At 36.5% G+C, this 27,205-nt stretch overlaps 1 protein-coding gene across 1 annotated transcript in view; it reads right to left on the bottom strand.

The window, feature by feature from the left end:
• Positions 1-27,205, bottom strand: part of GABBR2 (gamma-aminobutyric acid type B receptor subunit 2) — a 457,309-nt gene that overhangs the window by 236,493 nt on the left and 193,611 nt on the right. The window contains exons 4-5 of the mRNA XM_054285350.1: positions 5,799-5,900; positions 568-633 (exon numbers count right to left, since the gene is read on the bottom strand). Of these exons, the coding sequence (XP_054141325.1) occupies positions 568-633; positions 5,799-5,900 (168 nt within the window). The remainder of the gene's footprint in view (positions 1-567; positions 634-5,798; positions 5,901-27,205) is intronic.

Below are 27,205 nucleotides of genomic sequence, written 5' to 3' on the forward strand. Positions count from 1 at the left end.
AAAAAACTTTATTTTATATCAACTAATATTTGCTTTCATGTAATACAAGCAAAATGTACAGCAGTCAGATGGGAAGGACAACTGTACAATTAGCAACATTTTCAGCAGCAGAAATTATTAGTGTTGCTGAGTTAGGATGTACAGGAACTGGCTTGAATTTCTTATTCTTTAAAAGCAAAACATGGCAAGCCCCTATGCACAGACATTATCTCCAGAACACAGCTCTTGGACAAGACTGAAATCTTGCAGTTCTCTCTCTATCTGCTGCAGCATATGCAAGTATTTCCCTGGATCTGATGCGAAGAGAAATGCTCAAGTTTGATTTAGCACTTAATTCCACTACAGGAAAGTAATAAGAAGAAGCTAACCATGCAGTCTATGCCTAAATTTCACTGAAGACGAAGTATTTTATTGAAAGAGAAATGGAACTGCAGATGTGTAACCTCTCTTTAGGATATAAACCTTCACAGAGCTGAACTCCATGAAGAAATGTTTATGCTCAAGTTACTTTTTCATCAAACGCAGCACATTCTTTATTCTGATATGCAATTAAATGTATTTACTTACACAGCAGAAAACTTTCACAGCCATTTCCTCATTAAACTGGCCAAGGATTATCCGAACGTCATTGCCCTGCAGATGGAATAAAATACAGGGCAGTTAAACACAGTCACAGCTTCCAGATACCACTTTAATTGGCCATTCAGATCATGCAGGGAGTTAGCACAGATTACAGCTGCAGATAGAATAATTACAGAACTATTTCATCTTCTATAAGTCCAAGAACTTGAAGAACCGCATAAGAAAAACAAAAAGCTGAGATGTAGAAAATTTTATTAGACTATAGTAGTAATGAGAGTAAAACTGATACTACAGTCAAATATTAGTATTCAATAACACTAAAATATCAAATATTCTTTTGCTTCTTTGCAATATTTCTTCTACAATTTTGCATATTAGAACCAGTTGAAGACATGAACTTATCACTGTCTGCGTGAAATAAAACTGTAAAATTAAGAAATGAGATTTGTGAGATCAAATGCCTTGATATTTCACCTGCTTTAGTAATTTTTAAAAGCTTTACACATACAATACCTTCTCTACAGTAACTACAACCCATTGTCAACTCCCTCTCTACTCCCTCCCACCTCCACACATTAAAAAAAATCATCACAGTTTAAGAACCTATGACTGAAGTCCAAAGACAATTTTACTTTCATACTTAGAAACATATTAAGAGAGTCTTCCTAAATATAGGAACACATGCAGGAAAATATTACTCCAGGAACAGGACTAACCTCTCCCTAACATGAAAAATTACTTCTAATATCCATAAACCACACTTTTATGGCTTCACATTACTTTTTCTTTCACACAATGGCAGAGTTCTCTGTAAAAGCTTGAGCAAATCAAATTTTTCATTTCTTTCATATAAGACCTGTTTAGAATTACTAATAACTCTTTCCCTCTCCAAAGAAAAAAGAAACATATGTTTCAGCATGATTTTCAGTGGCAAAAAACATTTCAGTTTTAATTAAATCAATTTGTCAAAGATTTTTAGCTCAGATAATTTCACTGTTTATTTCTTGTTCAGCAGAAAAAAATTATGATGGACAGTGCAGTAAGATATTAGAATGCCTCTGTAATTAAATGCATGAAAACAGTATCACTCTTAGCACGGTTTAAATCAGAAATAATGTGATGTGCTTTGCTCATTCTGAACCTGTGCATTTTCACTAAGCCTGCTCCTCTTCATTTTTATATTTAGCTGCAGACTGATAAAGTAATGTAAATCTTTTTCAAGTGGATTAGGTTCTTTATAAACAAATCTAACAAGGTTACATGAAACTAAACAAACAAATTATACAAATTACAGCAACAGTATTACAGTTTTTGTAAGGTCAATAAATAGATTTAGGAATTATGCACAAAAAAAACCCTCACCTCATCTACTATTTCTTTGTTTCACATTTTAAAAATAATTTAGTTATTCTTGGAACCTCAGCTCTGAGTCACTTGACTGCTCTGAACATAAAAATGCAGACTTAATATTTGAAAAAAAGAGAAGCAAAGTTTGATTAAAAATAAATGGCACAGCACCTAATAATTAAACTTAAAACAGAAGAAATTCCTTTCCATTTCATAACATGATGAGAACCAATTAAAAGAGCAAACAAACAAACAAAATGTGTAAACCGTGTGGCTTCATAAATAATAATCCCAGAGTGCACATGCAGCAACGCTGCCCATTGGCTGTGTGACAACACTCAGACTGAAGTCATAGTGCCTGGGGTGTGTGGTTTCACACCTTAAGACATTGCTTCCACCTGGTTATCACATAATTTGGTATGCAATCATTAATTTTGTGTCAGAACACATATAATTTAGGAGCTAATTTAAGAAAGTCTGTACAACAGCTCTTCCTCTTTCATGCATAGCATCTTCCTCTGTGCACACACTCCTCGGCCAGCCTCTTCCTCCTGAACTTTACTTTTTGCATTCCCTTCCACATTTTCCCCAAATTTTTTCTCAAAGAATGGCATTCAATATTGCAAATCAGCCTGGATCCATTGGATGCCAGGCTTGGGTCTGCTGACTCCATCTCACATAAGAGACACTGAAGCTTCAAATTCATGCAACTGCACATAGCTCCAGTCCCTTACAGAGGTTTTATCTGCACAGACAATGAAGTCTGCACCAAAGTGTGTCAGAGCTGGGTTCACGTCAGTGCTCATGGGTCAAAGTCCACATTACAGACTCATGCTAAGAGATACATCAGATGCCTGCTGGGAATAACTTCTTTACCCCTTCATTCATACTGTTAACTGACTACAAACCAGCATGATTTCCTTGCAAGGATATACTATTCCTTTACTCAAGCCCTTGCAGAATGATGGAAGTTAACACAGTGGAACTTCCTCATAGGGATCAAAGAAATCATCCACTGGATCCCAGCAAGTGCCAAGTCTCTTATTCAGAGAGCTGTAAATTGCTTGCATGGAGCTAAAACATATTTGACAGAAGAGGTTTTAATTCATGGAACTAGGCAGGTGATCTACAAGATGATTAAAAACATCCCAGGGGGAAGGCAACTCCCAAAACTGCACTTACATAAAAAGACCAATGTTTAGACTGTTTGCCAGATGGTGAGCTGTCATATTTACTCTTCCTAGAGATTACAGTAGCAATATCAACATTTAAGCTTTGCCCCTCAGTAAGAAATACATATGTTCCCATATGGACTGAAGTTCAAACAAGAAAATGAAGAACAGTTACATTTCATTTACCCACAGTTGTGGCAAACCTTGCATAAAAACATGTTTTATAAATTAAGAATATAGCACAGCTTCAAAAAAAAATGACTCTTTTTCCTTCCTTCCTTCCTTCCTTCCTTCCTTCCTTCCTTCCTTCCTTCCACACAGGTGAGGATATTATTTGGCTAATAATTAAAAAATGCCTTGGTAGCACCAGGAGCTAAGTATTATAAAGCCCGAAGAGGGTGAGGATCAACACACCTAAGATGCTCTGCTGAGGGATGAAGAACAACTTGTCTCCTTCACTGCCATTTCTAACAGCCTCAGACACGAGAGACACCCTTTAGCCTTTTCAGAGTTTTTGAGTGATGCACATTATGCTGAAATAGGCAGCTATTTTTTTTCAGCCTTCAGAGCTTCCCTTCTTTGATCAGATTTTAATCTGCCTCATTTCTAATGAATAACACCACAATGTTGTATTATACAGCTTCTCAGAGAAGGATTGCTACAATATCTCATCTGCCAGGAAAAGTCAACGCCTTGGCAGGCTCTTTATGAGATACCTAAATTGAATAGCTCACACACTCTGTCTTATCCTTTACCACATATCTGACAGTCAAGAGGTTATCAATAAATCTACAAATCCTGAGTAACTTTGACAAAAGAGGTAGCCACTCATTCTGCCTTCTAAATGCTTGGATGTCCACTTGAAGAGCTAGAGATAAGCCTCTGACCTTAGCTACGGAATCACTGATGGTGAAGGTGAACCAGAGGACACAAACTTCCACCACCATAACATGATGGTAATTCTTTTGTCCTACATGCAAGACACAAAAAAGTTGGAAGTAGAAATGTTATTGCTCTTGCAATTTGTCTGTGCATGCTTAGAATTTTTAAGCATTTACATGGATGTACAAATCCATCCCTTTCTCTGAACACAAAAATTAGTTTTAAAGATATCCTTAAGCTAAATTTACCTTTTAACTGTGCAGTCAATGCAGTAGAAACTAAGCTGTTACCAAGAGAAATATAAAATATAAAGGTATATTTCTTCAAATCCTGCCAGTTTTTACTATTTTCCATTCCATAATCATAAATTTCATTAATTTAAATGTGTTTGCAAAAATAAAATGTATTTCAGGTAAGCAGATACCAGTTTACTTTAGATATGAGGTTTGCATGTTGAAGAAAGGAATTAACATGATTAGAATTGTTTAGCTAAATTTTGTTTCAAATATGCACCTAAGGACAACTAATCTTATCTTTCTGTCAAGAGCAAGCAATATTCTGGATAATTGCTTATTTATTATTTTATTAATTTGTTTTGAAGAAGAAATCAAGAGATAACAAATACACTGTTAGTTCAGTCATCTGGAATTCCCTGCAAAACAACCCAGCGTGTTGTTGATGCAGAGGACAGCTAGGATTCCATTGCTTCTTCTGACTTCCAGCCTAAAGATGCATGCTTAATATGCATTTTTTTCCTTGTTATTACACCATTCCTAGTCAAAAATACAGACTTTACTGTAACACCTACTGGAGTCTCTTCAACTCAGACAGGTTTGAAGAGGACAGACACAAATGGCTTTCCACAAACACAAACTTTACTTATTAATACTTTAAATCCTCAGGCTTACATCTCTAGATTGCGAAAAAATAAAGTCCACTTAGCTTATCATGCTCCAGAACCTTTCCAGCTTCAGTAGTGGTCTAGTCTTACAGAGTTCAATATTGCTTTAATGTAATTTTAAAAATATAATTTAGTTTATTAAGGTTTTTTTGTAACCTGTTTTATACTATTTAAGCATTTGCCGGATTGTGGTTTTGATTGTGTATCATATGCACTTGATGCCAGAAACAATTTGATCTTCGCCATTTAAAAGTGCTTTCTCCTGCTGTTCAATAATTTTTTTTATGTTCTTGTGCAGTTTAATATTCATCTCTCCTGTGTCTAGTTTATTGCTGGTTGTACTGCATGGTAAGGTTAAAATATAGTTTTAATTTTATGAGATGCCAGAAGTCTAATAAATCAGTATAATAAGAGAAGGATGGGAAATGATTCTGCTACCAAATTTTTTTTCCTTCTTTTTTCCTTATGATTCATTTGAAATCATGCAGATGATGTAAGCAAAGAATTCAATTTAAAATGTATAATGAAGCTAATGGAAGGAGGCTCAATATTTTTTCTACATGATAATTTACCTTAAAAGGGTTCTGGTTCCAAACCTCAAAAGTTTTCACATGTATACATCATATGTATACATCAACTATTACTGGGGCTTTAACTGCAAATATTAAGCCTGCAACAACTTCCTTTGTTTAGTCTCACTATCAGGAACTATTAAAAATATTTACTATGCACATAACCTTCATTAACTTAAGAAGGACTTAGGCCCTCACAATGCCATTTTTTGATAATATTATGCAACAGAATGCAGTAATACATGATTCTAACACAAATTTCATTTCCTTACACAAATTTCATTCCTTCATAGAAAAAAACCCATTACCACTTTCTCTTTTTCATCAAACAGCAACACATACCTTAAGCTTCTTTACACTTGTGCAGGGATCATCGGAAAAACTCTCAGTATCTGAAATCTCGATGTCTTTGCCATCAAGGACGCCAGTCAGATTATTCCTCACCTGTCACAAGTTGAGAAAAAGGCAAACTAGTGAACCGAGTGAGAAGGAAGCAGATGGACTGCATTTATACCTGTAATGACAAGCAATGATCTTGACAATGATATACGCACCCACACAGTTTTTTCCATTTCACCTAAAATGCGATCAAGGCGCTATTCCCCTACGACTACAATCTGCTGTCAATGGCTGCACCACGTAAAGGACTTTACTATGAGTGGCAAAAAAAGTTCACACACAGTCCCACAAAATGGAGCTCCTACTTTGTGTCATTGGGTGGACAATTATTTTGTGTTTCCAGGGCTGTTAGGACCAAAAACTTTGTTGTAGCCAAAGTTATGCATGAGACAGTATAAAGGGAAAAGACCCATCAAGGGAACTCCTATACATTCTCAAGTCCTTATTTCAGCTGGTCCTAGCATGAATCAGCAGAGCTTGGCTTACATCACTTAGGGGCTGATAAGGCCTAATGAACTTCTCTGTGGCCTACCCCTCTCTTAGACCGCTCATCACACCATGGAGCAGCAAGAGGTATAGTTGGCTTGAAGGTGGCACATGCCACTAGGTACTAGCAGATTTTTTCACCTGTTTAGTAGTGGCAAGACTGTCCTCTTTGAGCTGTCTAATATCACACAGAAGCCAGACAACATTCAAAGTATTCTAGCTTTCCAATTACGTTTTTTTGCCATATAACTACTTCAAGGTTTTCTGTCTTAATTGCTGCTGGTTTTCCTCCAGCCCACGACTCCAAAACCAGTTTCACATTACTATTTCTAATAGATAAGCAAAAATAATTTTAGTCTGCAACATGGTTATGGACTGAAATGAACAGAGTGGCACACCAATTTTAAGTTAATAGAATTATGATCACATCAATTGCAGTGATTGTCTATTTAATTTGTTTGTAATAGCAGAAATAGGAGAAGCAAATCAGTGTAAAACAGTTATCCCACATGCAAACACAGAAGAAAGAGGATGGAAACTACGTGATATTACAGGAGAATTTAGAAGCCTGTGTATCATATGCAGATACTTTCTGATGACCCTCGTATAGGTCATTTCCTGGCAATCATCATTACACCAGCTGCCTTAATTACTTCTTTCATGGCCTTTATGTCATCTTATCCCCTTTAGTCATGATTTAAAATTACTAAGACACATTTTTTTACTTTATAACCTTTTTCAATGATTAGAACAAATGGACATATAAGTAACTTTTTATTAAAAATTGTTTTATCAAGCAAGGCAGAATGGTCAGCCTTCCAAATTTGTTACATCCTTTATCCTTCTGTGATGTTATCAGTTTTTAAACTCATTCTGTGAAAATATGTTCACAGAAAGTGATCAGTAGTGACTTCTTTTTCTGCTTCTATACTAGTAAAACGGAATTATTGTTATTTTTCAGTGATGCCATTAACTGTCCCTTACAACTCAGGTTTTTTTTGATACAAAGAAAAAATTGATTTTTTAAAAAAAACCAACAAAACATCAGTGATAACAAAAGAAAACAGACTTCTCTTGATCATAGTTTAGCTAATGTCCAAAATCCTTCTACCTACTGTAAGAAAACACTAGAACTATCATTTGCTACTGACAAAAAGTAGCATTTTCCTTACTTAGCATCAATGTAATTTCCAAAGGAATACAACTTGTCATATGCTTCTATGCAATACTGTCCGACTTTCTCCTGTATGGGAACAATTTTTTAGTTTCACACTTGCTTTTCTGATATTTTCTGACCAATTCTAGTCAGTCTTTTAATCAAAGAAAGACTAGATTAAGATGATTTAGCTAAACTGATCAGAAAACAGCTGATTTACCAAATACTGTCCAATCAAATTAGAATATTATTAACGTAAGAACAATGACAAAAAACACACATTAAATATTATTAATACTTATGGATAGGCTTCAGTGGCAGGCACAAGGCTAATGATTATAAAAATTATACTTCAGGCTGTATACTGACTTGCTGGGATTCCATCCCTTCAGAATTTTGCATTTGAGGAATTAAATTGTGTATGTTTGTGGTTATTTCTGAGCAGTGCTTATTTAAATTCAGCCATTGAGAAATTTCTTTGACATCTCCCCTGGCTCATCTGCTAGAAACAAAGTATCTGTGGCTTTCAGAGCTCCTAGGCTTTCCATTTATCTACTGATTAATCTCCCAAAAACACACGTTACTAGATTTTGTGCCAAAGAAGTTAAAATCCTTTTCCTGTTACTGCTTCAAGCAGATATTTGCTGTTTTCTAGATGCATCTGTTGTGGAGATTTTGCCAAAAGAAATTCTTTCCCATTATCCAAACATGATAGCAGCTTTGCAGAATTTACAAGTTAGGAGCTTTGTAAGAATTTACAAGGCTTTTCTAAAAGACAGTGTTTCCCTTTCAATGCTCTGACCTATGTCTGACACGTCATCTTGTGTCCCTAGTCTGGGAGTATTTTTACCATATTTTCCAGTTTTTACTTCCTATTTCCATACTTTTTTCCCCACTAATCTCAGGTTGTTTTCTTCCTTTATAAATGCTTTAAATATATCATGGAACGGAAACTTGTGGTTTTCTTTCTACAGAGGTTCTTGACTTCTTTCAGATAAATTGAACTACAGAATCTTCTGATTTGGATTTAGGTCCAAAGTCAGTCACCTCCATTTCTAGAGCTGCCAATCCTGATGCAAACATTCCTATTTTGGATGAAATTTGTGAAACGGAGAATGCAAAATGCTGCATGTTTTGTTTTAGCAGATGCTTGCAGTCCTGGAAAGCGTATCACCAGCAGTTTCAGTTCAAGCAGTTTCAGCACTCAGCAGCAATCGTTTCATTCCACCAACCCCAAGTAAGGAGAATTGTAAACTACTGTGCTTCTGGTTTTTGTTGTGTAAATAGGATAATTTCCACTTTCAGAAACTGCTGTAAGAAAGTGGTAATAAAACTGCATTAATTTTTATAGGGATCCACAGTTGCTAAGGAAATTTTGCACCAACTAAAACACAGAAGCCATCTAATTCCATGGGGTTTTAGACTCTTGTTAACAATTTAATGAAGGCTGTACCTCTATGTCTGTTTATATCAACTTTAAATACTTTAAAGACAGCAATATTTCATTTTCCCAAAACAGGAACTACCAGCCCTGGTCACTGATAAACGTGAAAATTTTCACAAACCAGTGAAAGACACTTTTTTGTAGGCACTGTTGTGCCTACAAAGCTAGATGAAAGCAGTATTTTACCATACTACATATTTAATCTGTGTGATCAACTGCAAAAATTACTGGGGTAAAAATATGTTTACCCAGGGGCAAGTTCCAAAAAATGAAGGGTTTGTAAGGGATGCTTTTGCAGGAAGAAAAGGATGCCCCTTTTGCTTTAGGCAAAAGTGAAGATGGGATGCAAGAGATGGTTTTTTTCTCTCTTAATTCTGCCAGAGCTGCCCTTTGATTCAGCTCCCATGACTGAAATAAAGGTTTTAAAGTTTGCTACCAAGTCAGGCTGTATAATTTCTTGTGAAGTGGATGGCAGCAATACTTGCCTACCTCATAGCTCTTGTATCAAATTTAGTGATGTTTGAGAGGTGAACAACAAAGTCCCTCACCCTGCACCTGTGAAAGAAGAAATACAGGGATTTTGAGGAATAATGAACTTGCACTGCAAAGGCAGAAATTTTAATTTCTTTAATCTCTATCAAACTGAGAGAGTAGATAGAAAAAATAACTGGGATGTAAAACATGGTGAGTCTAGAAGAAATGAAATTTCAACATACTTGTGGTCTGTACCAGAAAGAATGGATGTAGCTTTAAGAAAAGGAAGAAAATATTGGGGAGCATCATGGGCTGGCAGCCTAAGGAAGTGGGGCACAAGTGCAAAGCCCCTGGACCAGGGACCTCACCAGCCAGCAACCCAGCAAGGACAGTCTTGGAGGGAACAGCCACTTTCAGCCAGGAGGTGACACCTCCATGCAAGTCCATGGGAATAAGGCAGGTCCAGTGCAAAGACGAGAAGCTGATCCTCAAGTCTGGAGCAGGTTTGGTAAAGGTAACCAGGGTCAGACAGAACCCATGGCTGCCAGGCAGGTCCATAGCAAAATGACAGGACTGGGAACAAGCTTACAGGGTCCCTGCCAGGCATAGCTGTGATGGAGAGAATGAGAAACCAGGACCCCACAGCATCACGGGGGCATGGACTGATGGCACTGAGCTGAGCTGAAATGGGGTCAGGGAGGGGAAAGGGTCGGGGGAGCACAGACCTTCGGGGCTACTCAGGGGCAGAAAGAGTTTTTGGTGCTCTCAGAGCCCCAACACTGAAGTTTGGTTGTTTTTTACTTCCTACATGAACTCTGTGTGATGATTCTCTGCGTACAATACATAAATGACCTTGTCCCTCACAAGGATATGAAAGTTGGACATAAAGTGACTTTATTTCAGGTGAGATCAGATTGCTCACTTCAGAGACATTATGAGTGCAAGCACCTTGTGACCTGTAGTAAATAGTTAGCATCCATTTGACCACAGTATTTCATTTTTTTGCAAGCCAATTTTATCTGTTTTTTCTGAGGAAAACAGTAAAGAATGGTGATATTCCTGATGAACTGTCAATCTAGTTATGCTAGTTTGCATTTAGGGGTCTCCACTGACCAACATTTCAAATGGTTTCAAAATATACATTTAAAGGCACAGTTCACTCAGTTAATCCTAACTCTGCCACTAACAAAATTAATTTAATGATTTTTAGATTAATCATACTACTTTGCTTTTAACAGATATTTTCAATGACCTTTTGGTTCACTAAAGCTGCATGTAAGTACAGCAAGCTAAATCCTTGTCGTTCAGGGCAGTCTAATCCCACCAGATGTTGATCATAAGAGATGCCTAACAAATGAGAACTGGTCAGACCAGATGGATTACACAGTCAGATATTTTACTAAGATTTCCTGTTGTCCAGAATATACAGTTCACTACAAAATGTTATTCCGTAGGAGTTTCAGTACAGACGTATTTTTATATATGTACAAAACAAATGCTTGAATTATAAGAAAAAGTTTCCTCATTACATGGACAAAATGTAAATTATGAGTAATTGCATAGGACAGATTACAATTTTTGGGCTTAGTATAGATAGAGGTCTCACTATACAATGTGTTACAAGCAAACATAATTATCCCTATTTCCATTCCAATGGAACATATTACTCACATTTAGAGGCATAGTAGCATTAAGTGAAAACTTACATCCAAGAAATACAAACTGCAGAGATACTCTTTCATTGATATACACATCATCTGGGACTACAAAAATGAACAGGTGATAGAACTTTATTTGAAGCAGAGAGACAATGCAAAAATAAAAGATGAAGCAAAAATACACCAAAAGGAAACAGTAAAATATTGATTTGGCTAGTAGGAAAGAGTTTCATTTAGAGGAAAATTAAAAAACTAAATATGTTTTATTGTATAAAGGAGAAACAAAATCAGAACTGCATTGGATTTCCTTTTCTGTTCAAAAGAAATCAGGTATTTTATAAAAGTACCATGTTTATGGTTTTCATTGTGACAGGAAGGGAAGAAGGAACCCCAGAATATTGGATTTTTATTTGGGAAAACTGCCACAGTACAGGTTTTCACAAAAAATATTACTTTTTTCATTGAAGTAGGATGTTAGTAGCTGGGTTTAACCTGAAAACTAATGCAGTCAATATTAGTCTTGTCTACAAGAAGCAACCATGTGTTTCACACTGGAGTAAGAATAACACCACTAATGATATTTTTGTTGTATTTGTACTATAATTACACATTCCAGTTAAAAATGGAATTCCTTTTTGCCTGGAATGGCAGTATGGTAAATATGGTTTCACATAAAACCTACATATGTGTGACTATCAAACAGATCATACCTATTTAAAAACAAACCTCTATGAAGTCACCTACAAAATGCTTTCATTTCCTCCTAAATTCTCTAAAGGAAGAAAGAAATTTCCTTACTTTACCTTTCTTGTGTTGTTTGATCACAGAAGTTAAACATAATCAGGAACTCTGATGTTAAACCTACCAGTTATGTGTAAGAAGAAGTGATGGGCATGTAGGGTTCTTGTGGTAGAGGGGAAGTTAATTAGGGGGCTTTAGGGTGACCTACAGACAGTCCAAGTTAGAGGTTGATTTCTCTCCAAGGGGTAAAAAAAATCATCTTATCAAAATGTGGATCAGTTACTGTGAGGTATTTGAAGAAACCAGCATATTACAGTGAAATAAAAATCTAGTTAGGAAAAGTTCAAGGATCTGCACTATGACAAAGTAGGAAAAGGTGAAGTTCCACTTAGTCTACAGGCATGTTAAGAACATGCACATAATGTTCAGCAGGACTTTGAGCAGTCTGAGAAAACAAACTTTCTTCACTAAGATTGGACACTAAGACAAGTTAAGACACAACTCAGTAGTACAGCAGGGCGAGGAAAGGAATGGTACATTCCTTACAGTAAAAAAATACATAAGGCATTGCCAAGCCAGAAAGGATCTCTAAGAGAGTAGGCAAGGACTGAAAGTGATGATGTAGTCTCTAAGAAACAACAGCTGTTCACATGAGGAGTTAAGGAGCACCAATGAACAAAATTGAAAAAGAAAATGCACCAAAAATACACTTCTGGTTCCTTTACTGTGAGATATCATCTACAAAACTGAGGATAATATGATTTCTAATGACTTCCAGGGAAATAGGATGACCATCCTTCTACAAGTTTATCAGATGTGACTTGTAGAGAAAGCAGAAAAAAAATTAAAGGGTCTGGAGGCTGCAATATTATACAACAGTAATTTTCATGTCAGATATTATGAAAGTAAATAGGGGCCATATTGAGAATAGATTATTTAATAATTCATAAACCAATGCCAGAAGTGCAAGTAATTAAGTGAAACTTTAGAAATGCTTGTTTATTACAGAAGAGGAATGCAATAGGACTACTGAAGTAGGTGCAAGCATTCAGGTAACTGAGAGTGTTAAAATACTCAATATTTATTCTTGGAGGGAATGTGGAGGCAGACAAGTAAAGGCACTCTATATTATTATGTGTGAAGTGCATTCAGAACATCAAATGAAGAATATAGAGTACACCTGCATCTTTTTCTGGGAAATTAAATTTCACAAGGTTTATATACAAGTTTAGAAAAAAAATATTTAAAGAATTTTTTTAAAATTAAAATAAATTTAAACCCCATAGAATACATATTAAGGCTACTTTACATTGGTGAATTTAGTCTAGGCTAGGAAATAAGAATAGAACAAGATGGAAAGTCTCGTGGTACCACAGAACTAAAGAACAAATCAAAGCTTAATAAAAGATAATTAATATCTTTTGAAGGACACACTGTACCACCACCCTCAAACCCACTTTTGTAATAGTCCACATGTAGCAGTGACTGTACCACTACTGAACCAAAAATTAGGGACTCAAGATCTGCCTATATTGTCAGAGGTGGACAATGTATAGTAGTTAATAATTCTTACATATGTACACATTTCAAACACATTTACTACACTCAGGAAGAGCCTGTTTACTAAAAAAAATTCTGAACAGAATTCATTGAGGAGGATAATTCAAACAAACATGAATGATAATTAAATATTGCTTAAGAAAATGTTATCAGTGCTAAAAGAGCTTTGATTTATAATTACATAAAGAAGCACCTTATGTAAAATCCTCCTTGATTAGTCAGAATGAAAGCAACCTACCATTTATACATTTGAAGTCTCTTAATCCATGACAGATAAAATATTTTTTTTATTCCAACACTAACTTGGAAGGGTGTTACATGTACATTGCTAAAGTTAAGATAAATGAGCATTTCCAAGGAATGAGTCATCTCATCAATAAATAGATGTCTAAAACAGGTGAGATGAATTGCACCCTGGGAGAACCTCTCTCCTTTCTCCATTAACTATAAATGGAGCTAGATGACTCTCAGATACAGACAGATGAACTCTAGCTGAATTCCAGGCCTAAAATCGAACCCTGTCTCAAAATGGTGTTCCAGTAGCACTGCCATCCACTGAAACTTAGAAGTCCCAAAGACCCCTTACCTTAATAAAAGGTTCTCAGAGCAAGGTCAGAGGAGTGAGCTGCCTTCCTGCATCACTCCTCAATCTGTCCATCCAATGGCTGAGGGAGAATACACAGGGTCTTATTCTGCTTCCTGGATGGCAGAGGAGGTTTGTGAAAAATTTTAAAGTCCTTATGCATTCGGATTTTTTTCTTTCAGAAAACCTGGACCAAGTTGGAAGTTTTGCCATGCACTCAGTCACTGTTCCAAAGCTACAGCTCCTCACTAATGGTTTAATTGCATCAGACTGAGGGGGCTATGCCAACATTTATAAAACCCTCTGTATTCAGGAGTAAGTCTTGTTATCAACTGAAAACTATGAACACAAGCCTCAGTGGAAAACTAAAAAAGGAAGAAACATTTACCTAATATAAAAATTGGATGACATTTTGATGAAAGGAAGGTTATGGAACCTGTGAGGATAGAGATCACAAGGAATTAGCACATTATTTCAAAAGCCCTCTAAAAAAGCAATCCATATTCCTCAGACTTCCTAAATGTGGAAAGGTCAGCAACATCAAGCTCAGATTTACTTCTGTTCTATGTCTGAACAATGGGAATACTTGCCCTCCTGGCAACACACTAGGGTACTGGGGCATGAGGCTTTTTAGGACTACAAGGATGGGTTTGCTTAAAATTTGAGAACAGTTTAATAAAGCTTTTCATTAACTTATTTTCCACTGCTCCAAACATCTTTGTTTAGATCAACTTTGTAAAAAAACCCTGCCACTTAAACATCATAAGTCTCTATTTCCTCTTTCAGATGAAAAGCAGAAAAGAAACACCATTTCAGGGATCCAAGCTCACCACATTACAATGATAATGCTATTATAAATAAACAAGAAAATTTTACCATATGAACCATGTTTCAGGCCCATGTTTCTTCTTTCTGGAAAAATATGTGAGAAGTTACCTTCCATCTCTTCTGACTCAGAGAGGTTCTGCTACATTAGAGAATTAAATTGGATACTAACTGAAGTGATATTACTGGGCAGAGAGAAGCAATAAGGAGATTTTAAAAATAGATATACCTTTTTCTCTCCACTGTGTATCATTTACATTCAAAGAAATGTTTTCACTTGCACATGTGTATTAAATTGAGTCATTCTTCTCTGTTTTCTTAACACTGAAATTTTGTAGCACATTGTACTAAGGACTGTAACTTTAGTCCATTTGGAAATCAAAGTCAGAAGAAGATATGCTGAAGATACATGACACTAAAGTACTAATGCATTTTTTAGTTTTATGTATTGAAATTTCATACTACTGGGGTTTTTTTCAAAAATAACTTTTTAGAGTCTTTGAAGCGGAAACAATTGCTCACTTATTAATTTTTTGCTGCCTCAGATGGTCACAAATATCATTCCTTGATCGCTGGTATTATTATCTGAGAAAACAACGGGTTTACAAACACAAATGGCCACCTTCTGTCAAAATGCTTCAGCATCGCCTCGCTGTGAAGACACCATGGAAGCTTTATTTATAATTTATATTTATTTATAATTCAGAATACCAAACTAGTTTCACAAGTATTTGTGAAGCAAAACTTTAAAATTCTTTTTGCACTCTCTCTCTGTGGTATGCAGAAAATCATCAGCAACGCAGATCCAAAGAAGGATTGTGAATCTGGCTATAATAGTTGGCATCAAGAGTCTGCACTCACCCACCTGTACTGGAGAAACTGTGGTGTTATGAAACCTTGAATGACTAAGATACTGTCAGCACTACAGGAAAATCTCTTTTCTCCCTGCTTTCAAGCCCACAAGCCTCAAGAAGGCTGAAATTCACAATCTTAGTTGTGGCAGTCTTCAAAATGGGAGCAACATCCTTCCCTTTGGATCTCCTTGAAATACTCCATATTTCAAAAAAATAGACATGCTATCTCACAGGCTAGCTGAAAGGCTACATAACTTTGGGGAAAAATCATCCCCAAATACCAATCATGCTTTCATTTACAGACAGGACTTCTGTAAATTCCATCTGTAAACCCCAACTGATTTCCAAATCTGTTAACTTAGCTGTCTCTACATTCAGATCTACATATCTTACATGACTTTGTAGAGTGAGCTAAACAGTCTGATAAGAATACTTGATAAGTTCAATGTAATTGTCATTGGATGCTGCGAGAAGGTTCAAATGGCCAAAGAGAATTAATATTTTTCTGTTTGGAAAACTTATTATTTAGTGCAGCAAACCTCTTACAAAGTGGTTACACACTACACCTGTAAGAGGAAGCAGCAGTCCTGAAAGAGCTGTATGATGGCTTTGGTCTTAATTGTTGTAGGAAACCCTGCTCGAGCATACCCTTCAGTAAACATTTCCTGAAGAAATGTCTTGATTTTACTGTTCTGTTTCCAAACAAAAAACTAAACAAAAAAAAAAAAAAAAAAAAAAAAAAAAGAGGCGTGATCCTGGAAAACGTCAGAAATGCATATGAAGTGGCTCACATTCAAAATTAATGGTATCTAAAATTTAGTTGCATTTAGATTACCCATGAGCTCAGGAACAAAGGATAAACCTAAAAGTAAAGGTTGAAAATTCAAAACTAATAAAAGACAAGGCATACAATTTCAACTACTTCAGTGTATTTTGAAAAGGTGACATGTACTTGACACAATAGCCAACGGTGGTTTCTAGGAAGTACACAAAGTTGACCCTGTCTCTTATATGCAGCAGCAAGCTGAAGTTCAAAGCTCCTTCAGGGAGTGTGACACAATGTTGCTAAAAGTCCACAACATAAAAAATAATGGATGTTTAAATGATTCTCTCTGGCAAAAGGGGAGCTACAGTAGCTCATATCACCTGGGGAGAAGAAAGTTACAGACTAAACGACTATTTCTCCTAATCTCTCTGCTTCCCACCTCTTTCCCCTAAAAACTGATAATGGCACTATCATCTACTACATCAGTGATTTTCCCAAATTCATCATGAGAGACATGATTGTCCTCTGCTAAAGGCTTTGGAGAGCAACCACCCCTGTTAAAAAACCAAACAAGTTGAAAATTGATAGAATCCATAATCACATTCCTCTTTGGAAAGTTCAAATTTTGATAAACAAGGTAGTTAATAGCTCAGTTAACTCATTCCAGTTAATGTAATCAATTCATATGTGCTAAGTGAATTAAATTCACTTTTTAATCAAAGTTAAATTCAGAGAAAGCAATAAAAAGTACTGTTGCTATTGGAGCATGTTCATCTAATTTTCTAGAACTACTAAATGATTAAACTTTATTTAGGAATTTGAGGATTATACCTCGGTTCTCCAAGAGTAAAGAAAATTCAGTAACTATATTAGTATCTTTCTTCATATTGAAGAAAACCTTGCAGCAACATTTCCTGCAATGGCGTATGACTGTTATTTCACACTTTATTTACTCCAGAATCCTCAGAAGGACACCATATGGTGGTGATAATTTACTGTACTTGAGCGTCTCAGTTTGATTCACATACTTCCTCCACTGAGATTTCAATTGTTGGCTGAAGCTGGACTGCAGTTACCTGTGAAAAGTCTTTCTAGAAAAAAGATTTTCCTCTGGCTCTTGTACATATCTTTTTGAACCCTTCAATGCCTTTGTTAATTGCTCTTTCTCTTCTTTGATAGAATTCTATGTTCTGAGATTTTTCCTTGTAGTCTCTTTTCCTGAAACTTCTTAAATGAAAATAATTTCTTGTACGTCTCATACCAAGTTCTTTCTAAATAAGTCCTGCACATTATTTTATATTATTTCCAATGGGATTTTGAATAGGTCTTGTGCTGCATCTTGGTATATTGCCTTAAGTAGCCCTTTGGAGTTTGCATTTGTTCTTACAGCAATGTAGTTTAAAAGGTGGTGCTATCTTTTAATTTCATTGGCTTCACATTTTCTTTTCCTGTAGAATCCTCCAGAATCACATTAATGATGTGGTTTAAGAAAGTAAATTAACCATTAATGTGGTTTAAGAAAGTAAAGCCAATTATATCCATGACTGGAAAATCATACAAAAATGTAAGCAGTCTATCTCTGTCTGAGAGGAAGTCCTTATTTCAGTGTGAAAACCAGAAGACACAATCTTCTAGGCAAGAATTCCAGGTTGAGAATTACTTAAAGTTCTTTGTGCTGAAAATTAAGGAATCAGTTTCAATCTGTGTCTTTGGGCCACTTGGTGGTTGGGCCACTTGTTGGCAGCTTCAAGTGGTAAAAATTATATCTGTTTGTATGGACTGGTGGTCCTCTCCTTGGCCATATGTCCTAACTCCTTTTACTATTGCTAACCTTTTCTTTTTAACCTTATGGATTGCTAACCTTTTCTTTTCAACCTTATGGAATTCAAAGAACAGCTGGAATCAGACTTCTATATCCCCACAAAACCTAGTAACAAGCTGGTATGAAAAATGTTTGGTACTTTCATAAGCACACACAATGCTTTGTTATATCCCTCTTAGGAAGGGGAGTATACATCTACTATCATTGCGGGTTACACATTTGAACCAATAGAATTGAATAATCGCCCTCAAAATAACTTCTATCTATTTATGAGTTTTAAATACATTCCATGCCATTTCTTATGTGTTTTGAATTGGTTTGAAGGATAATGCCCATTTAACATTAAAAAACCAAAACCAAACTGTAACGTTAATTGCCTGTAAAATTAATCTACCTCCTTTAAATAAGACACTTAGAAGCCCAGGGAAGAGTCCTACAGTCCATACAAGTAAACTCTGTTCCAGCAAGAAGTAGCTGTACTACACCGGGAGTTAGGAGAGACATTAATTTTGTTTAAATCATGTCCTCTTTCTTTACATAACATTTCTGCTAAAGTTCTGCAGACATGTTTGACTATACATTTGGGGATCCTGCAATCTGAATAATTCTTTAGATTTCCATCTATTTATTTATTTCAATGCCAGAAAAATTTGGTGAATATTATCTAGGAATGTGGGTGTTATTAGAGTATTTAGGAAACTGACCGTTCATTACTGATTTGTGTGAATAAATATTTAAATAGCAATCTATTGACATGAAACTATATTTTCCTCCACATTACAAGAACACATCAAAGTAAGGGAAGTATCGGCTGCTACTGCTATTTGGGTCTACAAACATATATTAGAAAAGGAAGGACAGGAATCCTCCCTCTTTCTCTCCCTGCCCTGATTCCCTGTTGTTACCAGATAATGTGATACTCTTAAGTATGGTACTAAAGGAGAGGAGAAATGGAGGAATAACATGGTGCATCCCTTAGTTTTCAATAATTTCTCCAAACTGCCATTTAATAGTTTCCACTAGATTAAGTTTCAGCTTTATAAGGTCTTTTTAATATAAGATTAACCACATTAGTAGCAGTACAGGACTTCAGCTTAGGACTTGCTTCTTTGCTGTAAGAGCTTGCCAATGACTGACACAGCAAAGGTATTTTGCACATGATCATAGCTCTGCAACCCTCTAGAACACACTTTTTTTTTACCAGCTGCTCCATTAGTGGTTACACTTACAAGGTTTTTCCATAAAACACTACTCTTATTAATACTGCTGAGAATGTACCTTCTGCAGTACATATTTCCTTCAATGGCTCACACAGAAGTACTTCTTTATCTGTTACATTTTTGAAATAGAACCCAACAAGATATCTGAGATACATCAGAAATATCTGTACTTTCAGATGCTCCCAACATCCTACACTGTATGATTTTTTTTAATATCCGTTTCTTCAACTCTTTGGCAATTCTTCAGCTCTTCTGTCCATTTTACAACAGTATTTGCTGACAAATGGACTTTGTCACCCTATTGTTCTCCATCCATTATTTCAGCCATTTTCACTGGAGCAACAAAAGAAAAAATGTTGCCCCAAAAATATGGGTGTTTTTGTATTTTCCTAATAAGTCAGAAAATTCAGAATTTTCTTTCAAACATCACTATGTTTAGCTATGCAAAGTACTGGACAGACTATCACACAACTTTACAGATCACTTGAGGCTTGTTTTCATGTTCTGGATTCTTAAATTTTAAATTTCTTCCTAATCTCAATGGCTTCATTTACTGTCAATAGCAAATGTCTCAAGGCACAATATACTTTTAGAGCAAGGTTTACTTACTTTACAGGTTTACTGTTGCTAATAAGCAACAGTGGCTATAATGGTCTTGGTAACTTGTTTGGTTTTGGTTTTTTTACTTCACTTTTTTTTTTTATCTACTTGGCTTATCATACTTGTTATCCATAATGTGAGTGATGCAGAGCTCATACTAGCAGGAGGAGAAATGTCAGCTCTGTCATTTTCTTCGTGTTCACTTCTACTGGCATTATCAGCATTATCTTCAATCTGCAGTTGCTCTGCAGGAATCTTTTTAAGCTCCTTGTCCATTTGGTAGTTTAGGGAAAACTACATAATATAATCCATAAATCCACTTAACTGGACACATTTAAACAGTAATACATGGAATAAGCTGAAAGTGAGTGAATGAGTGAGGATGCCACTCTCAACTTCCCAGTGTTGGGAAGTAGCCCCTCTCCCCTCAGGACACTTAAGGAACCCTATGGACTATCTGACACATGGATTGGCTAAATGCACAAGTGTCAGTTGGTATACTAAATATTAGTAAAGCTTAATTTCTTCCTTATTTTTTAAGATAAAAATGGATATAAATGGAAATGTGACAATTATCATTCTGCACCCCAACAGACCGTCTTACACAACAGCTGGTCTGCAGACACCCCTTCTGGAGACCTTGGCCCTATTCACTCTTTAGCTGGGTACAGTTCAGAGTTGGCCAGCCTATATCTGGACTGCAGCATGGATTGAAGGCAATCCCTGGCCACTTCCAAAAAGATGTGTGCTTCAAGATACATGTCTAGCAAAAAAAAGTGCCTAGCAAAAAAAAGTGCCATATGCTTCAAGTGCCTACAGTCCCACTACAGTACCTACACTCTTCTCCCAAAACTGAAGATAACCAATTTCATCTACTTTTTCCACTAAAAGCAATGCCAAGATAGAGCTCAAACTTCAGAGGAAAACCATAAGATTGATTTGCAGTTTGGAAATAGACTGTACAGCAAGAGACTAAATGAGCTCTAAGAAGGATTAAGACAGAGCTGGATCTTGATGATAGTCTGTACATGATAAATTACCTACTTAAGGAGAATTTCTAACTTCAATCTCCAATCTAGCAGACAAAAATACATAAAATATGGTGACTGGAAGTTAAAGATTAAATAAGACACATTTTTTAATGTGTATCACTAACCACTAAGACAGTGACAAAGATGGTAGTGAATTTCCCAGCCTTCTGGTGTTCTTGAGCATGAATGCATGTGAAACAACAGAATTATGCACCTATTAATTAGATTCTGTGGCATTTTCCCTTAGCAAACCAAGAAAAATCTACATTTTGACGAGATAAAACCAAACTTTCCTATTTTGAACTTTTCACTGGATCCAGTCTAACTCCCATCCCTCATTTATCTGTACTTTATTTGTACTAAATGTCCGCATTTTTAAAATTATAATAAATCCCTGTACATAATAAAAATGGCAAATTCTTTGATGACAGCAGAAAGTAGTTATTTTTAACTGTTTAAGATCTACTGATTAAAAACACTGATGACTTTCATTCTCTGGCAGCAACCTGAGCAAAAAGGAATAACAGGATGTACTGGTTCTGGCTGGAAAGAAGTTATCAACACAGCTTTGTTCACAGCAGCCTGTGCATGGCTGTGCTCTGCTCGGGTGGCTAAAACACCACTGATAACCCACCAGGGTTTTGGCTATTGCTAAATCATGCTTGCACAGAGTCAAGGATTTCTCTCTCCCTGTCCCCCAGAATCAGTAAACTTGGAATAGGTAAGATGTTGGGAGGGGACCCAGCCAGGACAGCTGATCCAAACAGGCTAAAAGGACATTGCCCACCATCTGATGTCATAGTCAGCAACAGAACCTCAGGGGAAAATTGTTACACTATACCACATAACACTGTATTAAGATCTGGAATGTAACAGACTTTTTAAGGAAAAATAAAAATACTTTCATACCAAAAGGAAATTCATCAGTTGGAATTCTTGCAAAATAGAGGGCACAATGCTTTAGTCAGAAAGCACTGCATCAAAACCATGTGATGGACACTGACAGAATCTTAGCCTTAATAAAGAAAATCCTTTTTGAAAGGTCTTTCTGTCTTGGAGACAGGTAAGAACTTTTTTTTTTTTTTTTTTTTTGTGCAGACATATTCTTAAGATCTGCAATCTCAGGTCCCATAGAGTTCACCATTTGCTTATCAAGTAATTCTATTTAGCTTTCTTCTTTCACAGATAAAAGTTTGCAGCTAAGCCTAGCAACAGCTGAGATTGCTTTTCTTTTGTTTCATCACTGACTGAAATTCAAACACACGTACTGTGTACATCCGAAAAGACGTGCAGTATCTTTCCCTCCCCGTCTTTCATTCAAACTTTCCTGTAAAGTTTTACAGGAAAGAGGTCTTTCTTTCTAATAATTGAAAGCTAATGTGCATTCAGTTCTTGGCTACAGTTTTATTTTAAATTGGCATAGAATTTCTATCACAGATTCAAAGGATCTGGAAGCCTTGCTTAAGGTTGCTTTTTAGTAAATGCAAATCACTTACTTCATCAAGAATTACACAGACTGCTTAATATTCATTCAGCAGAAGTGACGTTTTCATCCATAAGAGAAATAAAAATCAATTTATTTTTAATTAACCGGGTTTTTTTCTTATACAAATATGTGAAGCCTGTATTCAAACCTCAGTATGCTCCACATTTCAGGCTGCCTGATTACTTTCACTAAACTCTGATCAATAGCTGCCACAACACAGCAGTGCTCTTCTGTATTTTCCTGTAAGGGACTGCAGACATTTGAGCAGGTGTCCCTTCACCCTGCTTTATTGCTCCTCTAGTCTCTCTTGTTTCTGTCACCTTGCACCCTGTGCTCTTGACCTCCCCACCCATCATCTCAGCTACAGATCATCATCTCCCTCTCCTGTGGTTAACACTACACAAAATGAATCCCAAACACAGAGAAATTCCTGCAAGCAAAGGGAGCATTCTGGCCCTGAGGCATCAGTTATGCAGGCATGTCCTCAGTCATCTGAAAAATTGAAACTTTACATGGATTACACCCTGTTAGTACAGTAAATATTTAAGAGGACCAATTCTGAACCTACTTGTCTGTTATATCAAGACCATTCAGAATTAATCTTTACCTTTTTTTGAGTCAAAAATTTGCCCAAGGGTGTTGGTCAACAAAAGAAAGGAATCTTGCCAGAGGAAGAAAGTCTCAATCAGAGTTAAATTTAAGGAAGCATTTTATATGGACAGAATGAAACAAGTTATGCAAAGCATTTTAAGGACACAAAATTTAAGCTACACAAGGCAGTCAAGGTAGGGGTATTTCATTAGTTTGGTATTTGTAGAGCTGCACAAATTATAAGTAACTTTAACAGAAGGGAAAAGCTCAAAACAGCTAGCTTCCAGTTTGTTGAGAACTTCTTGCTTTTTGCCTTTGCATTCATCCGGAAGTGCCCAATATTCATATGAACAAAAGCACCTATGAAACCATTGGTGATGATATCCACCACAGAAAACTGTGGTTTTCATTTCACCACGCTGGACAAAGCAAAGATGGTCTGGGGAAAAACCTCAGGACCAATTGCAGAAGACTGACAAGGGTAACATAGAGCACTTGTCTGTTCCACCAGTGCAAGAGCAAACATTTTTGTAGTCATTAGACTTGACAGAGGCAAAATAGGAGGTTTTTTATTAGGCTGTAGGCAAATTGGTTTGCTAGTGCATCAGAACATCATATAACCTGGAATTAAATAAATAAAGCTAAAGCTAAAATGAAGAAAATTACTGGAAAACAAAATAAGAGCTAAAGGGTACAGTGCAGTGTACCATAATGAAAAGGTAAGTCTCATATTTCCCTCCTCCTCTTCTCCAGGGAATATCATTTCAGTGTGATGCCAATAGCCCTGCAATCTGTGGTACTGTGAGGAATACAACTTTTCAGTACAAAGATATCAAAGCTGGGATCTTCACAAGCAACACACTGCATGAGGATGGCAATTTGGATCCATCCTAGCTCAAGAGTCTCTGAACTCCTATGAATTCCTACATGATTATCAGGACTGGATGAAAACCATATAGTGAAAATCAAAATTTATATAATTTGTTGCATTTGAAACAGATTCCACCCTCTTATACCTTTGAGACAATGATTTTAGTGCTGACATAAATTGAAGTTTTACAGTCTTAGAGAAGATGACTTGAAAAGACAAGTGGACAATTCTTGATGAAGCTGGGCAGTAATGAAAATGACTTGAAGAAAATGAAAGGCTACACTTTTCATTGATAAAGATGATGCAGCTGGATTCTCAGCACCCAGTATAAAATTAGTATCTCATCTGCAATATCAGATAGATGAAGTGTATAGTAGAGCACACCTCTGCTACATGCAACCTCAAGAGGCAGAAAGATCACAAAAGGGAAATTTTCAAGCTGGAGACATGACAAGATTCAAAAGAGTTCAGCACAAAGCAAGGGAGGAAAGTGAGCCAAGTAAGGTCTATGAAAAACATTTCTGCTTCCTTCTTGGTGACTGCCAACAAGCACTTTGTTGTGTCCATGCTTGAAGGTAAGAGGAACTATGGGGGTGTATGGCTCTACATTGAATGGGAAGGACATTTGCTTTATGGATGGATTTCTGCTTCTGTAGGAAGCCATGGTTTCAGCAATCACCATGCAAAGCACCACTCCTGATAACTGCAAAGCCAGAGCGTCTTGTTTCCCACATGCACACTTTGGCTGATGCATTTTTCTAAATGCTACTGTTTATTTACTTATTAGGAAAAGTAACTGCATCCTGGGTATGCAATTGGGATGGCTTAACAGATTACCCCAGTCCTTCACACCTGTTTGTCCTGTCTGGAAAGCTGCACTTGATCACAGAGCAGTATTAAAGAGGCTTTGGTGTGCCTGTTAACACCTGCTAATGCCATATATTGTCTGTCATGGTGAAGTTTTCATTTCTCTTAGCAACCTCTATATAGACTGGGGATGTAAAACACGTGAGAACAAATCTCCATTATGTCTCTGCATGGCAAACAAAGGCACAGCAAAGGCACTCCTGCTCATGCTGCATTACTAACTCTGCATATCTAAGGAATGACTAGAACAGTCTCTGCAGAAGGAAGACCAACATCTGCTCATTTCTTATCATGCAAAGAGTGCCAGCTCAATGTCCATATACAGGCTGAACTTCAAAAGAAGTTTTGTAAGCGACACGTTCTGTACAACACTGTCTAATTCTGTTCTGTACTCCTCCTCCCTTTAGTAGATGTGTAATTTGCAGAATGAAGTACAGGAATTCACCACCCACCTTCCTCCCTCAGAACAGTGCAGAGCAAACACAAGCACTTCTTGTTATGTATCTGTTTAAGAGTACCTGGACATATTCCTCATTTTCCGCCTACACTCTATCCTTCTGGAATGGGTTATACTCCCATTTATTACAGTAGCAAAAGTACTTGGAGTTACTGCCAAAAAAGTTAGCAGATGTCTGCCACTCCGATGATTAGATCCCCATGCAGGCAGTGGGCTGATGTGAGTTTGAATTCATTTCAAAGAGGATTCAAAGAGAAGGGAACGGAAAAGAGAATTTCCACTTCCTTGGCATGTTCTTGAATGAGAAACTAAAGCAAAAATATCATCTGTAGAACTAGTTTTCTGAGAGAAAGCACTGACCTCCATTCAGCCTTTGAAGTACAGACAATAGCACTCTGGAGTCCAGAAATTTATCTGGGGATGCAAATTCTGCACGTGCGGAAGTTCATCCCTGTAGCCCCAGAGGAAGGCTTTAACTTCCTAGAAAAATGGCAGCATTTATAATACACAGAAATCTCAGTGCTGACTCTTGGTTACCTTTGCTAGTTCATTGGTCTGTGTGCTGTCATCTCTGCCTCTGATTGTGGAAATGCACCCAAAAATTATTTATCCACTAGCCCATCAAATGTGTCAGGAAACAGAACAACTAAACTCCACAGGTTTTGAAGCCTATGTACTTTTTACAGACCTAGGTTATGAACCTCTTGAAAGCTCCTTCACAGCAATTACAAAGAGCTCTGGAGAAGAAGCCAAGACAGCCACTGCAACAGTTTTAGTGAATATAACTCCTATTTAACATGTATGTCATTTAACTTTTGACATTTACAGAAAGGGTTGATCTCAAGTTTGTTCTGACAGTATTGATTGCAGTCAAAGTTTAGAAATCTGTGTGCTGGAAGTCCTCATGCATTCATTCAGCCAGATAATACTAATACAATGCACAAGCAGCTGTCTGAGCTAGACTAAAAAAAGACGTATTTGGCAAAAATTAAAACACTTTCAAGGGTATCTTAAGTATCATTACAGTACAATTATTAGAATAAAATTTTCAATAATCACAGTTTGATTAATTCTGTATTTTCTAACAATCAGAAAAAAAAAATCTATATTTCTTAAGTCAGTTCTCCATAAGGTGTTGTAACACTGATTAGGGAAATCAAAAATTTTCACTTGCAGAAGGAGCTTACAGTTCTGATTGATTGGACCTAAGAAAGAACAAAGAAAGGAGGTTCTTTTTAAGAATGGGGTGTGTTTAAAATCCACAAGAAGTTATCACTGAAAGGGATTGCCTGGTACAACCATAGAGTTGACACATGGATTTAAAATATCCACACATGGGAAGTCTCTTCATATGCTGCAGGCTGTAAAACATTTTACAGAACTAAAATTTAAATCTGCAATAAAATATTTAAGGCTACAGCTATAATGATCCAAAGGAAGAGAGTTTAAAAGAGAGTATTTGAAACCATCCTCAATGTCTTACCTGCATCAGCTGGAATCTGTTTAATTAAAATCCAGTAGTATCTGAAAACCTTACCACATGTAAAGCCTACCACACTTCCTTTTCTGATTCCTTTTAACAAGATTATACAGAACAACCCTTGTGATGATCTGTTTCTTTTTTGTAATGGGAATTTCTTTATTCCCTGTGTCATCTACAACTTTCACAAGTTTGGAAGTTGCTCTCCCTAAAGTAATGAATTAATACAATGGAAAAAATCCATCCCAGGGCTATTCCTTTAAAAAGAGAAAGTCACTATCAACCTCTTTATTCTAAAAGTACTGCTGTTTGCTGGAGCCTTCCCTCTGGCTGTGCTTCTGAACTGACTTAGAACTCCCTGCACTCATCTATCTTCCC

Source organism: Melozone crissalis, unplaced genomic scaffold, assembly GCF_028551555.1.
Source record: "Melozone crissalis strain CALT ecotype California unplaced genomic scaffold, PUWL_Pcris_2 ptg000042l_1, whole genome shotgun sequence".
NCBI classification, from domain to species: domain Eukaryota; kingdom Metazoa; phylum Chordata; class Aves; order Passeriformes; family Passerellidae; genus Melozone; species Melozone crissalis.